Genomic DNA, 13,199 nt, shown 5'->3' with positions numbered 1-13,199 from the left:
CTGACTGAGTACAAACCAATCTTTTTATATTAATATAAAGGATTGTTTCCTTTAGGTATAAATGTGCAGGATCATTTGAGGGTTTTTCCTTTCTTTGCAAAAGAGCTGCAGACAATAGCACCTGCTCTGGTGCCATAATTTAGCACACTTGAGTGATTTAATAGCATCAGCAAAGCTCATTCCTTATAAACTCTGATAAATAGTGCACTCAGCAAAGACTACAATAATAAAAATGAAATGCTATGAATATATGAAGTTGGGGTACTATGTACAGTAACTCTCATGAGTTGCATTAGTTTTGGTATAACATTACTGATTTAAAGAAACATATTAGGATTAAAGACACTGCAGCTACCAAGTTAAAATATTGGGATACAAACATGTACAGTCAGCTACAAAAATAGCAGAAGATCAGTTTCTTGAACCTTGAGGCAGAGCCTGAAAGAAAAAGACAAGGCAACTCAATACTAAGAAACTTTTCATAATTTCCTATCCAAAGGAATCATGAGAGACATCATTGTTAAATTATTCAAACTTGGACTACCAAAAATCCAGAGCAGTACAGACAATACCCTTGTACTGAGAAGGGATGAGCTAGATAAATCTATGGGCTTTTCCATATCTCCTTACTTATATGAATAGGCTTTTCTGTGCTGCATACTAGGAAAGAAAACACTCCAAAACAATCAGCTCCCTTTCATGAGCAGGATTTTTGTGAGAATTTATTATAAGGTATCTCACATTCCTACAGGATAAACTAGAGGTTGAGATCTCTTGGGCTAAGATCAGCATTGTCCTAAGTAAGCTTTGAATTTCATTTAAAATATATGCATATATGTAGTCATCTAGCAGTAGTCTTGAACTGCTGCAGGATGGTTAACAAAAAAAAAGAACAATGCCTCTCACCATTATTATAATTCTGGAAAAGTATTTTATCAGCTGATTTCAGTTAGAGATCCTTGAAAAGATTAAAAGTTTAAAGTGCATGCATTTCAGCTCATTTCTTTGTAATTTCTTTGTAAGAGCAATACTGTCCCACCCATGCAGACCTCATAACCACTCCATTCTTGGAGGACAAAAAAAAAAAAAAAAAAAAAAAAAAAAAGGAAGGAAAAGAAACATAAAGAGTAACTAATTTTAATTTCTTGCAGGTATTGAATATTTCCCTGATCAAACACATCCAATGGAAATGCTCTTAGTCCACTGAAGTTTTAGCTGCTGCTACCCATCTACTGGTAGTGCAAAGCACAGTGGGAAGAAATCTGTGGAGAGCAATCCTCCGTGTCAAATACAAACAGGCAGAGCTGTCCCCCAGAAGTCAGTTTGAGAAAGTCAGTAAGAACGGATTTTCAAAAGTGAAAAATTTTTGCAGAACACTTAAAGAGAAGTAAGAGGACAAATTTGCCTTTTAGTCTCATTGAAACCATTTCCCATGTCACAGTGAAGATAGAGTTTCCCCAATCACAAATTCAGAAAATAGGTAGTCTGGCCAATCTTAGCATGGAGATATGAAACAGGAAGGATCATAAGTATGTGCTGTGAATAAATAAATACCAAATGCCAAGTTAAAGCCCTTTACTTAGCAAGTCATACTAGGTGCCTCAGAGTATCCAAGCCCCTCACAGACTCACAGGGGGATCTTCTTCCTGAGCCAAAATCATCTCTCCTATCTCAACCTGACCAAACTCCAAGCACACATGAGCTGCAAGGAAAGCCTGATATAGCTTATCTCATTTGCCCAAGGTTCCCAAGGGAGAAAACACATATTTATCAGAGATGTAATACCATACTTCCTACTTTGCAAAATCTTTTGTTAATCTGGACTATTTGTTCTTATCACAAAAAAAATCTTCAAGATTGTTTAGTGTCTCCTCAACACATCAGAAATACATCATTTTCCTTTTTCCTATGGGAAGTGAGTGACAGCTTCCCATACTATCCTGCACTTTCATCCCAAGTCACCTTGCTCTATCTACATTTGTTGTCATGTCACATGCAAAAGAAACATCTCCCCAGTGGAAGGCAGGTTTGACAGAATGCTTCCCAGTGCTCTTGTATGTTAAACTGGGACACCATGCATGAACTTGCTTTTTCTTTTCTTTTGTTATCTACAGGACCATCCATCATGTAAACTCTCAAAACATCCTGAATGCAGAAAGTGCATTTACATTTTCCTTACCCTTTCTAACACTTCAAAAGGCTTTAATGCCCCAATCCTGTAATTATAATTCTGCTAGCTTCATCCTAGAGAGTCCTATCCTGCTTGCTGAAATTGATTAAGCAAAGGAAGTGAGAAGAACTGAAAAAATTATAAATGATCACATTTTGTCTATTCCACAGAAGCTGCTAAATAAGAGAATAGGGAAGGGGGAAAAGCATAGGAGAACAAAGAATGGAAAAATGCAAACCTAGCCAACTTCCTTAACCATTCAAGAGCATGCCTCAAGAAACACAAAAACACTACAGCTATACATGCTCAAGCATTCCAGACTTGGCTTGTCTTCTCCTTAATGACACAAAGTTTCTTAAAACTATAAAGACTAATTTTCTATTTCTCTGCAGAGGGCAATTTTTTCTAAAGTCTTAAGCACATACATCATACAATTACTGACCTTGCTTTCAGCAAAGAATTCAGTTTTATCCAATATTTTAATTACAAACAGTACAAATATTTAAGATATTAAAGGCTCATATTGTGAAATAGTTAGGACCAAAATAATGCCCATGCCTCTCACAATAAATTTATAACAGTAGCTTATATGTCATTATTATTCAAATTGTGTACACACCAAAAAAAATCCAGCAGCCACTTGCTGACAAAGCAAAACCCCACCAAAACCTCTAATGCCTGCCTTGATTGAACAGTCCTCTAAATGGACTACAGTAAGTTTTCCTTCAGCTGAGCAGTGGCTTTTGCACTTCAGCACATGAATAAGCTGACACACAGTGTCACACACACATCGTGCAGCACACAGCCAGGGGCCCCTCTGCTGCCCTGCCTTGCAGCCACCACACACCAGCAGCCTGAAAAAAAAGCAAAACAAAGCCAGCAAATTGCACCCTCCTGTCACTGCCACAGCACAACCTCTCTACTGACCACATGTGCAGCACATGGTTCTGGGAAACAGAGCAGTGAAAGGAAAGCAGTGACCTCCTTTATCCCACGAGGGATGGGACATTATTTCAATCCCATAAATGTAAATGTGCCAGTGAACGACACTTTATTCACTGGCACTTTATTCACTTGACACCAGCTGCATGAGAAGTCCAAATGCTCCATCAGTGTCAACACATTCAGAGCAAAAGACTCTTTTCACTCCTGTAATGTGCAGCCTGGATGCACCAGAAACATCCTGAACATCCATGGTTTTGTCTCTACTGCGCTGCTGAACTTCACCAAATTTTCACGTTCATTTCCCCATTCATATTAATTCCATTCTACTTTCCATGCACACGGCTCCAAGTCCCAGCTGGTTCAACAGCAGGTTTAAAACCTTCCCATGCCTGTCTGCCAGCTGCTACAAGGCAGGTTTCCCAACTGCCCCACACGTCCTCCTTGTGAGCATTCCCAGTGCGGAGCTAGAAGGCTCCAGCCGCTGCCCTGGGGAGCCAGCAATAGCTCAGAACTCCAAAAGCAGAGGCCATGCCATGCAAAGCCACCCCAGTCAAGATGAGGCTTCTTCTGCACTTGGATAAAAGCACTGGCACACAACAAAGCTGCAATAGAGTGGGGAGATGGAGCCCTGGAGGGTAAGACCAGGCCCAGTGCTGCTCTTTGGTGCCGAAGGGGCTCAGATCAGCTAACCTGATGTACTAAAGCACCCCAAGGGGAAGAACCAGCTTCTGCAGCTGACAACATTCTTCTTCTCATTCATCCCTGCAGCTGAGTGCACACACCACGGCAAGCACAGGGAGAAGAGCTCTGGAAAGCTTTGGAGAGTGCCAGAGATCCTATCTCCTGGCACAACACCAAAATCAAGAAGAGTAAGAGACTCTTCTCTAAATTTCTAAAACATCTTTTCACAGAACCAAGTAAACTTAAAAGTATTTTCTTAGTGCAAGTTAATTTAAAATTCAGGTGGGAAGCATGGGAAATGCAGCTGATTTTGAGAAAAAATGCAGAAAGGTGTAAATCCTGGCATGCTCACAGAATCACACAATATGTAGAGTTGCAAGGGACCCACAAGGATCATCAAGTCCAGCTCCTTGCTCTGCACAGCACCATCCCTGAGAGTCACACCCTGTGCCCAAGTGCATTGTTCAGAAGCTTCTGGAACTCTGTCAGGTTTGGGGCTGTGACCACTTCCCTGGAGAGCCTGTTCCAGTGCCCAGACACCTTCTGGGTGAAGAAACTTTCCCTAATATCCAAGCTATTGACAACCTCAGGCCATTACCTTGGGTGCTGTCACTGCTCACCACAGGGGAAGTATCAGTGCCTGTCCCTCCTCTTCCCCTCATGAGGAAGTTGGTCTCCCCTCAGCCTCCTCATAAGAGACAAGCAGAGAAAAAAAATCTTTAAAAACAAGCTCATCATAATTTGGCAAACCTTCACTGCCAGACTTTTTAAAAATACTTTGGCACCACATTCCAATGGTAGATGGAATTTTATAGATTCATATTAAATTTCTCTATACCTTCTGCCACTAGTAGAAAATACAGTCACTATAAAGCATCAGACAATACAGAAGCTATCATATTCCCTCTCCTCTTCAGGTTTCTTACCTCTCCTACTGGATTCTTCCCTCTACTAACATGTACAAGAAAATAATTGTGGCAACAAATTCCATTCTAATTGATTAATTATCTTTAGGTGGATGACAAGTGGGTAGTAGAAGGTTTTAAGAGGAGTTGGAATCACTTTATCTTCTTGGTTCCTCAGCAGAGGTATGTGATGCCTGCACACTCTCCTGCAATCACAAGAGGAGGATATTTCAAGAAAAGGTTTCAAAGCCTCAAATCTAAATAGGTTCCTCAGTCAGATCCACCTGCAAATAATAGATCTAGAGAGAAATAGGGATGAATACTCTTTCCTTCTTTTTTTCTCCACTGACTGACTTTTCTGACAAGCACACTAGATTTGTGAATTTCCCCTGCATGTTCCCAGCCACACAGAACACAGGAGCAGTACCTGCACCCCTCCAGCAGCTCTGGGGCATGGAGGAAGGGCAGCTCCCAAAGTTCAGTCGTGGCAGAGCTCACAGTGGTAACACCTACTGCCTTTGCTGGATCCTGCCCTTGCTCCTCACGAGGGGAAGTTGGGGAACACATTGAGGTAACCTGGTGTGACCTCCCTGCAGCAGCACAACACACACGCTTGGCTCTCTTACTCACTGCTGCTCATGGCTTATAAATTCATATGGAATCAAGCATATTACAGGCTAAATTTCAAAGATTTTTCTTAATAAAAATAAAATCATACCACATCATCATTTTCCTGTTTGTGGAGTTAGAGGTATAAACATTTTATGCCCAGTTTCTTCACAGACCTGTGCCATGTCACTCAGATAAAGAAAATTCACTGCAAGCCACTGCTGTCATTTGGCACTGTCATTAGCTTTTAAATTCAGAAATTAGCATTCTAAGGCACCTCTCTTATGACATGCATCACTGCCTGACACTCAAATTCTGGTTACACTTAACACTACAATTTGTCGAATAAAATGCAAAGAAAATAGGTATTTTTAGTCAAATCTATACAAATCTAGATATTTACATATTGTTATGTAAAAACTGTAAGTTTGCCACTTCCATTTTATCTTAAAAATTTGAGATGTCCATATGAAATTGTAAAATAATATTTTCTGGACTATTTAGATTTAAAAAAAACCCAAACAAAACAAAAAACCACACACAAACCAAAACCCCCATCAACAAACAAATCAGCCTTTCTGAGGGTGATTGTGGGAGGTCTGCCCCAGCTCAGCCCTGTGCAGCTGGCCCCTCATTGCAGCACTGCTCCCGCGGGATGCTGGCACAGACTCTGGCACAGAGCACCTAAACTGCAGCAAGGAGGGTGCAGCCATCACACTGCTGTGTTTGCTGAGCCCCAGATATTGTACAATTACTACCTGTAGTCATCCAAGGAAGTCCAAATATATTGGGGCATAAGCATAGCACACGTTAGCCTGAAAGTGAATGAGTGCAAAGGTCATTTCTGCACTGGTTTCGCAAGGGAGTTCATCAGCAAAAGTTTCTGCAACTTTCTAATACAAGGATTTTACTGTTCTTGTAGGAAACGAGTACCTGCCTTGCAGGGCAGGACAGACAGCAAAGTAATACACTTATTTACTAATAAGAAAACATTTACTTTTCTTATTAGCAAAATGCAAGCAGAATAGACACTATTAACATGCAGGAGTAATCTGCATAATTTTATGGACAGTAGGTCTGCTGTAGTGATATCTGTACAGGGACCGTGCTGACAAGCCACTGATCACCAGTTGTTAGTAGACATATTTGCATAATATTCCACACTCTCTTGGATTTTATCATCTCAATCTGACAAACAGTAATTACATTTTTCTAAAACAATAAACGTACTCATTTCCTTTCAAAATAATCAAATAAACCCCAGCCTGTTTCCAGTAGCTATGAGGAGTCTCCGCAGGAGAATCAAAACCTCCCTGAGAAGCATTGTATTTTAAAAATTTCCTTATACCTGCAAATAATCACAATTTAAGAGACATCATTTAATGAAGCCACTGAGGTTGACGGCATTATGCCTCTTCTGCAGACTGAAGACTTCAAACTCTGCGTTGTCATGCAGCACTTTTACCAACAATCATTTCGTTTGGGTGGTTTTAAGAAATAAAAAGAACTAAATCAAACACAAACAAACAATCAAACCACACAAGAGGATTTCTGTTATACTGAATTTATGGTAGGCAATGATATTTGCAAAAGGAAAATGGGACCTCCTATTTCCAGTTATGAAGTTAAGTGCTAAAAACTGCTCAAGATGAACTACTGGTGCCCCCATGTGTTTAAGTGAGATTTTTACTGTTCTCCTATGCAGGGTGTAATAGGCCTGAAATTTACATTATATGCTTATTCCCTTCCACTCCTCAGAAAAAAGGAAAACAACTGAAAACCAAACAATAACAAAGACAGAAACAAAAAAACTTCTTAAATATTGGCACAAAATTGTAAGCATACAAGGAAAGGAAAAAAAGTGTGGTCTCTTACTTCATAAATGCTGTACCAGACAGAAAACTAACCTCAATGCTTTCTGAAATGTTGAATGCATTTCTTTATATTATTCTTTTGCTCTCTTTCACATAGATTTTTTGCTCTTCTTTACATAGATGCAGCCCCATTCTTACCTGTAGGAAGCTTGAATATGGCCCAGTAAGGCTTGCATATTATTTTAGTGATAAGCTGAGCACTAAATATAGAAACACAGCTACTCATTAAAAATTCCTATTTTGATTTTCTGTGTTTTCCTATCTTTTTATAGATGCTGCTAAGTGACCCCAGTATAACTTTCTGATAAGATGAACTGACAAGGAGAGTTAATATTATTAGAGAAATTAGACTAATCAATATGAGTTTATTTCTTTTTGGAATCGGGGTATGTACAGAAAGAGAAATCTATCAAGTGGCCAGCAAAAAGCAGCCGCTCCTAAGACACCCCTTTCAGAGACCAACAACATTTCCACTTGACTCTCATTGTGCAGGATCTGTCTGGCTGCTGTGCCATGCACCTTCTGCTGGCTGCAGGACAGGAGCACAGGGAATCAGCCAGCACAGTCCCACTGCTGGGTTTATTTGTCCTGTTGCTCCCACCTCGCAGAGCCCCAGCAAAGGAAGGGAGCTCCCGCTGCCTCTGCACCTCCCTGAATGTCACAGTCATTTCCCAGCACATTAAACTTCCTATCAGGCATTTTCTAGACACTACTCCTATTTTAGCAGCCTGACCTGAAGTAACAGCAAATTGACAAATGCAAAATTAAGGAGAAGATTAAATAAAAAAAAAAAAAAAAAAGCCATGTGTTTATAGATTTCAACATAAGAAAAGGCAGAGATTTCTTTCAATTAACAAGCTGTAATATATTTTTTTATCCATCAACAAGAAAGCTGTAATTTTTTTTTTAATCTATCAACAGGAAAACTATCTTGTCACTTCAAAAAGAGAGCATATGCTACTAAATGTATTTTATGAAGAGTGTCCTTTTTTTAGTTTTCTTTGGTACAGAACATGTTTGTGACTGCACTTTCTACAGCCAAGTCAGCCCTAAACTTTTTCAGGGGAGAAGGGATAGGGTAGGTGTGAAGATAAGAACGGGAATGATCATGTATAGTTCCTTGCAACACATCCACCCTCTGGTGTCTAGCATTTTAAAATCAAAATAGAATTATTTACACTAGAAAAAAAATTTAGAAAGCTGAGATGGAAAATGAGCATGATCAGGAAATCTACTTGTGAATGAACAGCAATATTGTTTTTGTTGTGTATTAAATTATTAAGCTCTTATTCCTGGAAATAAAATAACATGGAAATGTTATTATAGTAATCACTCAAATTTACAAACATTTCATGATAATGAGGTTGCTAGAGCAAACTTGTTTGCATTATGGCAGCCTATATTTGTTTCCAGATTCCAAAGCCATTAAAATTAATTTTTCCTGACAGTATGTTTCTTGCAAGTGTGCACATACAATGGGTGAATTCTTGTCCCTTTGAAAGTCAGTGGTACCTCTGGAGCTGTGGCTCCGCTGAAGCTGATGGCAGTGACAGCTATCAACACTGCTGCAAGTCTGTGCTGCTGGGGCTAGTTCTGGCAAAAACCCTTTGTTAAGTAAAACAGTTTTCTGCAGGAGCATACTAAATTTATTAAGGTCTAATTGATAGAGGGTTGTTTTTAGGCTGAGATGCAGTATCTAGTCAAAATGAGAAACAAATGCACCCCAGAGCAGTCAGGGCCTTAATGATGAGAATGCAGGCATGAGATGAACCTGGGTTTAAAATTTTTACATTGGTCACTGAAACCTGCAGTCTGAAAAGTGGTTGGAAGTCAATGCTTCTGGCAGCTCAGAATTCCTGATAAATAATAAACCTTTCATACCCAATTTTACTGTCCATGACTTTCCGGCAGAAAACCCCAGTGAAGACAGAAGAGTAGTTCAGAGGAGCAGTTGCTGAATTACCAGTGCCCTGATGGTATTGATGATGAAAATCCTGTTTTGCTGTGACACAACAATTCTAAAACCTCTTTCTTTCCTTCCCCCTTAGTTTCCCTTTCTATTATCATGTTGAATTTTTTAAGCACTTGCACACAGAATTATTAGCCAGTGATAACAGTGTGAATATGTCAAGGAAAGTCCATAGGTGAATTCTTTAGAATGTGAAACCTTGTAAAGACATTATGTAAAAACACATAGGCTTATTTTTTTCAGAATAAAATGCAAGTTTTGATGGATTAGCTATCCTATAATTCATGGTCTATATTAAAAAATAGATTCATGGTGAAAATTCACTGAATTATACGTACTTTTTTTAAAAAGCAGAATGAGAAAATATTGTGTATTCAATGGGTCTATATTAAAAAATAGATTCATGGTGAAAATTCACTGAATTATACATACTTTTTTAAAAAAGCAGAATGAGAAAATATTGTGTTCAATTATGTAAGACCACATTAACCTTGAAATGCAAACAACACTTTCTTAGGGGGAAATTTCTAATCAGATACTTTCAGACATATCTATCTATAGATAGACACACATCACCACAAGAATCCAAAGAATAAGAGATTAATACCTGAAGAACTCATCACAGAACACTATATAAAGCAACATTTGATACAGAGGTCTGATTTGCTGGCCTATTTCTACACTGACTGATAATGTTTACCTCACAAGACCATTTTGCTTTTGCAGACATTTTTAATAAATGGTGAAATAATCCATGGTAAAAAAAAAAAAGAGAGAGTCATCCTCATCTGATTAAGAGGGGATGAAATATCCATGGTAGGGTTGAAAAAAAAAAAAAAGAGTCATCCTCATCTGAGTAAGAGGGGAAAGTTAAATATGATAAATCTACTGGATTTATCACCTTTCAGTTTTACTCTATACCATACACAGATGGATTTTTTATTAAAAAAAAAAAAAAGAAAAGGAGAAACAGAAAACATTTGTCCAACCTGCTATTTGTAGAAGACTGTACAGATGACTGGAAAACCAGCATTACTTCAATCTCACAAACACTAGAAAATTTTTGATACTTATACAAAGAGATGCATTGTCTGATTTTGCTAACACTGTAATTAGAAAGTAACATTAAACAGCTGAGATTAAATATTTGCCAGAGATTCAGATTTGCTTATATTTTCTAAGGTTTCTCTTTTTAAAAAAAGTATAGGGAAAAAAGGCAGATAGAGAGCAAAATTACTCCCTTCTACCATCTGTCCCTATTTCCCTTAGTGTGAACATTCATAAAGGAGAAAACGTACAGACCAAATAATGCTGTTTAAACTTAGTCTCTGTTATTTAAGTTTGCAGAAAAATGTGTGTCCATTAAAGCTTCTTTGAAAAAAAAATATATACTTAGGTCTGCAATTATCTGGTAGAAATGCCAATTCAGCTTTAATCCTCTCCTCAGCCTCCATTAAAGCAATTGTATCTGTTTGGCTAGGACAGTCTGCAGATCAGAGTGAGGGTAAAATAGAGAACACAGATTTAGGAACTGTGGAGTCTTACTGCACTGTCAGACTGATTTAATTCTGAGAGGTTCTGCCCTGTTTTGATGTTCACACATAAACAATAATATTTGGAGTTTCATACCTTCAACCTCTTGCTGTCATGCCAAAATAAAAGCTGGTTTGTTCTGTTAAAATAGCAACACCCTGAAACATTATCCCAATATCCTAACATTTGAGCCAGATATTTCCAATTATTTACATAGCCATAAGAGACTGATTCCAAGGAAAACTTACACAGTGTGAGATCAGAAGTACTGGCCAAAAAAAATAAAGCTGAACCCACAGCATTCATCCCTGCAATATAGTTTTGAGGTGCTACTTGTGGACACAGGGAGCGGAGCACCCCCAGTGTAAGGTTTATCCCTTTATCTCACATGGCGCCACAAACACTTGATCTCTTCTGGTTTGCAAATGTTTCTAAAAACCCATGGAATTTTGACTCTACAGAGAATATCTGTTTCATGTGAAAAATATATGTAATATATTTATACATAATATTCAGGAATAATTTTGCAAACCCATTGTTTTGAGGCATTAGAGATCAGACAGTGCAAAGACAACATAACTTTTTCTGCAAAGTCTGTACAATAAAAAAATCCCACTACTTCTGCCAAAAACATTACATTAAGGAAACTGGAAGATGGATGGTGATTTTAAAACAAAGATCAAGCAACACATGGTGAGGACATCTATGACTTCAAGCTCAGGATATTCTTTCTGTATCTATAAAACACCATTAATTATCACCAAAGCATACTTAAAAAAAATAATCATAACTCAAAATAGAAATTAGCTACCTTCAATGCTCTGTGGACCAACAAGATTCGTAGCCTGGTGTGCTGGATATTCTACCCGGGGTCTGGCAATGCCCAATTGCTCCATAACCCCATGGAGGAGCCTCTGAATGTCTGCTTCAGTCACCCTGTCAGGTGTCCTAGCGCTGTGGCTAAAAGCTGAAGCCAATCCAAATGCCAGCAGAAATACCATGTTGCAAAGCAAGGCAGTTACCATAGTGGCAGCCACTTTCATCCTGTCAAAAAGAAAGGAATTTCATTATAGATTGTAGTGGGGGGGAAAAGGTTCTATACATGTGGTGAAAATAACATCTGATCCCATTACTGGACTTTACCATTTACTACCACTGGTTCTAGGGGCAGCTGGCGCTCCAGCCAGCTGGAAACTGGGTGGGGGGAGCCAGGGAGGGAATAGGGTGGATATGGTCTTCTCTTCTAAAAGAAATATTAAGCAGCAAACTACAATATCAATTTGCTGATTTGCATTTCCCCATAACATTAATTAACAGTCATTGCAAACAAAATGAATCCACTTTTTCATTTGACGGGAATACATCATCAACTCCACCATCCACCCCCTCCAATGTTTATTATGCTATTTATAAAGCTCTGATCTAAAAGCCAAGAACTCTTCATCCAGGAACTGTGTTTTCCAGGCTCTATTCTTGCATTGCCTGCAAAATCAATAACAAGAGACAGCCGAACAACCTAGATACATTTTGTTTGCCTTAAGACAAAAGGCTTCCAACGTCACAGGCACCGTTTTTCCCACCTGAAGCAAATAGGTTTCATTTGTTTCCTTGAATCCCTTTCACTAAATGGCAGCACACTGTAGTTTAATTAGGAAAAACAACCCCAAAACCAACAACAAGAAAAACCACAACAAGCAAGTACCGCTTACTCTCCTCTGATAGGCTGAATTTAATCAGAATGCTTGTTTTTTTAAAGCTCCTTTCCCCGTCACATCAGAGTCTAATTAAAATGCATCACTTCCAGTCCCCTGGATAAACAAACCCCCCGAGTTTCCCTTTTATTCCTTAACACGCACAGCTGCCTGATTCCTTCACGCCAGACGTTTAAGGATGCTCCAGTGCTCCAGCCTCCGGCGCAAGGCACCTGGAAACGTTTTTGAGGCAAAAATGGCTGAAAACCCCAGTGCTGGGAATATTCCCCGCTACGCCTGTGCGCGGCTCGCCCACCGCACCACGCTCCTCCCGCAGCCCGCCCGCTCCCCCGGCCGCGGCAGCCTCCGCTTCGCGGGGAAAATCTGCTTTTCACAGAGCATCCCCGCTGCCCCGCGCCCTGCACAGCCGGGCCGCCATCCCCTCCCCGCTCCCGGCAGCGCACGGAGCCGCCGGGCCGGAGCGCCCCGCTCACCTCCCGCTCCCAGCGCGGCTCTGCGGGGGCGGCGGCTCCGCGGCCGCGCATCCTCCGTGCGCAGCGCGGCCGGGAGGAGCCGCCCGCGGGCAGCCGGCACCGAGCGCTCCTGCGGGCTTTGTTCCGCGGGGACACAAAGCTCGGGGGGGTAGTAAAAACCTCCCGTTTCAGCTTAACAGTCTAAAAATGAAACGGAATTAATGGTGACAGAAATAAGCTAGTACGTATTCCCGGAAGAGTACCCATCTCCCCGCTGTGATTTGCCTCTAGAATGGTTTACTTACAAGGTGATAGTGTTACCTAACTGCAGGTTTACAGGGTAGCAACA

General features: G+C 40.0%; 1 protein-coding gene across 2 annotated transcripts in view; it reads right to left on the bottom strand.

Annotated features, from left to right (window-relative positions):
- The window catches only part of LOC120500414 (neuroendocrine protein 7B2-like), a 44,054-nt gene that overhangs the window by 17,010 nt on the left and 13,845 nt on the right, over nt 1-13,199 (bottom strand). The window contains exons 1-3 of one of the 2 annotated variants that reach the window (XM_039705285.1): nt 12,872-13,015; nt 12,543-12,610; nt 11,498-11,730 (exon numbers count right to left, since the gene is read on the bottom strand). In XM_039705285.1, the coding sequence (XP_039561219.1) occupies nt 11,498-11,730; nt 12,543-12,610; nt 12,872-12,922 (352 nt within the window). In that variant the 5' untranslated portion in view covers nt 12,923-13,015. Of the gene's footprint in view, nt 1-11,497; nt 11,731-12,542; nt 12,611-12,871 lie in introns of those variants that run through there. The other variant, XM_039705286.1, reaches the window with a different exon arrangement.

This window comes from Passer montanus, unplaced genomic scaffold, assembly GCF_014805655.1.
Source record: "Passer montanus isolate IOZ18808 unplaced genomic scaffold, ASM1480565v1 scaffold18, whole genome shotgun sequence".
Lineage (NCBI taxonomy): Eukaryota > Metazoa > Chordata > Aves > Passeriformes > Passeridae > Passer > Passer montanus.
Note: the sequence above shows the minus strand (reverse complement) of the source record. Positions and strands in the feature narration are given on the sequence as shown.